The following is a 3,362-nucleotide window of genomic DNA, read 5'->3' on the forward strand; positions in this document are numbered from 1 at the left end:
AACCACTGCAGATTGTTGGACCAATGGCAAGAAGAGTTACTTTGGGGTAACAGCCCACTGGATCAACCCAACTACCCTGAAACGTGAGGTCGGGGCCTTGGCTTGTAAGCGTCTGAAGGGGCGCCATACATACGATGTCCTTTCAAAAGCACTGCATGATGTACATGTGCAGTACAGGATCCACAACAAAGTTATGTGCACTACTACAGACAATGGCTCCAACTTTGTGAAAACGTTCAGAGTTTTCATGGTCAAAGAACCAGTGGAAGCTGCAGGCACCAGTGACGATGATGGTGATAACCAGGAGGAGGAGGAGGCTGAGGTGGAGTTTGTGCCTATCTGTGAGATCCTGGACACAGGACCTGAGGCAGAGGAAGAAGCTGCAGACTCAGGAGAGGATTTTGTTTTACCACCACACCAGAGATGTGCTAGCCACACCCTCAACCTTGTGGCAACACAAGACATAGAGGCCATGCTTTCTGACTCCTCCAAAAGTAGTCTTCTTGGTCCTTTCAAGAAACAGTTTCGTTCCTTGATGGGAAAGTGCAGCAAGTTGTGGTCCAAGCAGAACCAGTCAGCCCAGATTGCTGAGTATATCCGTGCACAATGTGGTGTGTATCTGAAGGTACCGAATAAGACCAGGTGGAATTCCACCTTTGATGTGTTGAAGCAACTACATGAGCTCCTGTCAACTGTGCCACTAAAAATGCATGCCATAACGGACCGCTGCTCCTTGTCCAGGATCACAGCTGCTGAGATTGAAGTGGTACAGGAATACACAGAGATTATGGAGCCACTAGCCCAGTCCCTAGATATCCTGCAACGGGAGAACGGCATGTTCATGGGGTATTTGCTACCAACGCTCTGCAATCTGGACCGCAAGTTAGAAGGACTGGAAAACAAACCTGAGAGGTACACATACTGTTTTCAGCTGCTGAGAGGTGTGCGCGAAGCCCTAAGAAAGCTGTTTGCAGCTATCTGGGAGGACAAGAGGCTTCTTCTGGCAGCCTGCCTACACCCTCGCTTCAAACTAGATTGGCTGGAATCGTGTCAGGCCGCCACCCATACCAACAAGTAAGAACATTAGGGAAGCCCTTTGGGTGGATTACTCCAAGGGAAATGTTGTCTCAAGGGAGGCATCAGAGGGCTTAAGGTGGTAGGCAGGGGCTGGGCCTTTTCTTCCTGGGGCTCCTCATCACAACCTTGGGTTGCTGCAGGTAATCCTTAAGGGTCTGCTGTGCTGCCCCATGAGTGTGGTGACTTGGTCACCTTCCTACCTTCCATGTCATCATCCACAGGTTCAGGCTGGACCGTGAACCAGGGGACATGACAAGCATCAGGAAATGAAGAGCAGATGATGGTTTCCTAACATATATGTGTTAACATATCCTCTCTCTTTCTTAGATACACAATGGAAGCCTTGTTGAAAGCTGAAATAAAGATGGGTGTACTTAATGAGGACAATGATCAGTCTTCAGATAAAGACCAGGAAGGAGATGACTTAGAAGATGACTTCTTTAACTTTCTGCCCCAGGGCAAGAAGTCAGCAGTGGACACTGCTGAGGAGGAACTGGTGAGGTACCTGAGGTCTCCCAGCAGGGAAGTGTCATCACTCCATGGCTTTCCACGTGTGCTGCGGTGTTTTTTGCAGCACAACACAGACATGCCTTCAAGCGCCGCAGTAGAACGCCTGTTCAGTACTGGTGGCAACGTAATGACTGTAAAAAGACATTCCTTGTCTGACATGCTCTTTGAGCATCTTGTTCTTTTGAGACATAACAGAAACATATTATAAAAGCATTTCAAGTGTAAAATTTGATTTCAAGAGTTGGGGTATCTTCATTGCTTGGGGGGATGTGAGATTCTGTTATGCCATTATGTTAATCTTATGGATAATTTTTTTTATTCTACTACCCCCTGTGTGTGTGTGTTTATTTTTAATATTGTTTTAGGCTTCTTAGATGTGCAGCAGCCAAGGCCAGCACCTTGTAGGAGTTTTTTAAAAAAAGCAACTGAAATGTAATTGTAGTGATTACTTTTGAGAAAAAGTAAAGTAATCAGTTGCTTTCAGAGCAATTGTAATTGTAACGGTAATTACTACTTTTTTGGGCCAAGCAATTGTAACTGTAATTTATTACTTTTTAAAAGTAATCTTCCAAGCTCTGATAATATCTCCCAACAGTCTTCTCTTCTCAAGGCTAAACATGCCCAGTTCTTTCAGTCTCTCTTCATAGGGCTTTGTTTCTAGAGGATCCCTCAAAGCCATGGCTTGGGGTTCAGCACATAGAGCAAGTCTCTCTGTGTCTTTCCAGCTTCCAGCTCCACACCAGACTAACACAAAAGCTACCTCTTTCCCCAGTCAAATCCTATGACAAGGCTTCTTATCTTGGCTAAATACTTAGACATATTAATGGGGGCACTTGACTGACTTGGCTGGACCCATGAAAGGCACTGGTTTGACCAGTTCAGCAGGTCTCTCTAATACAGAATTACAGGCTTGGAGGATACCCACAGACATCATCTAAACCCCCCCCCATCCTATAACAATATAGCACTGGCCACTATTCCCTGCCTCTTTCCCACAATGCTCCAGAATGGTACTAGGTCTGGGGCATTGCGGAGGAAGCAAAATGGTGGCTAGGCTACTAAAACAGTTACAGCAGTAGAACACACACACCCCACACACAAACTGCAGCCACTGATAATGGTGAATCCCATCCCTGAGAAACTGTTGAAGATTTCAATGAAATGGTCCCTCCCTTGCCCAATTTCTCTGCCCACAAATTGGGAAGAGCAGTGGTGGCTAACCTTTTCTGGACTGAGAGCTGAATTCACTCTTGACGAACCTTCCAGGGGCCACAGGCCGGTGGTTGGTTGGATGTGGCTAAAAATGGGTGTGCTCCCCCCCCCATGCACACATACAAAGGTCACACACAGGTAGGCATGCACATAGCCCCATGCAAATTGCCAGGAGGGGCTAGAAAAATTGGTATGGGGGGGCCAGGTGAGGCTCCCAAACTGGAGGTTAGCTACCCCTGGAATAGAGAATATTGAGAAGCTATTAGTACACAGCTCTACTTTAAAAGGCAAAGACAAGGAATTTGCGCTGGTTGCAAAGGAGATGAAAAAGCTGTGTAGGGCTCTGAGGACAGACCGCTTGACAGGGTGTGAGCGATGAGTGAGGTACATCATTTTGGTGGTAGAGTACCAGGAGGATTATTTTTCTGTGAGTTTCAGCACTGGCCTCCAGTTTTATGTGCGTCAGTTTTCTTTCCATAACAAGTTTTGCTTAACACATGATGTGCTGCATGCTTCCTCTCTCCAATATAGGGCTCCCAGTTGCTAAGCTTTGGAGTAATCTG

The 3,362-nt window shown here is 46.5% G+C and overlaps 1 protein-coding gene across 1 annotated transcript; it reads left to right on the top strand.

The window, feature by feature from the left end:
* The first annotated feature begins 467 nt into the window (after positions 1 to 467).
* On the top strand, positions 468 to 2,005 carry LOC133369283 (uncharacterized). Its single transcript, XM_061594409.1, has 2 exons — positions 468 to 1,074; positions 1,405 to 2,005. The coding sequence occupies exons 1-2, from the start codon at positions 473 to 475 to the stop codon at positions 1,793 to 1,795; spliced, it is 993 nt and encodes a 330-aa protein (XP_061450393.1). The 5' UTR covers positions 468 to 472; the 3' UTR covers positions 1,796 to 2,005.
* Positions 2,006 to 3,362: the final 1,357 nt, after the last annotated feature.

Source organism: Rhineura floridana, chromosome 13 (assembly GCF_030035675.1).
Source record: "Rhineura floridana isolate rRhiFlo1 chromosome 13, rRhiFlo1.hap2, whole genome shotgun sequence".
NCBI classification, from domain to species: domain Eukaryota; kingdom Metazoa; phylum Chordata; class Lepidosauria; order Squamata; family Rhineuridae; genus Rhineura; species Rhineura floridana.

Excerpts from the sequence above, each read along its gene's own strand:
- LOC133369283 (XM_061594409.1), top strand. The coding sequence starts at position 473 with ATGCTTTCTGACTCCTCCAAAAGTAGTCTTCTTGGTCCTTTCAAGAAA. Across the intron at positions 1,075-1,404 it reads GCCGCCACCCATACCAACAA|ATACACAATGGAAGCCTTGT; the intron begins GTAAGAACATTA and ends TCTCTTTCTTAG.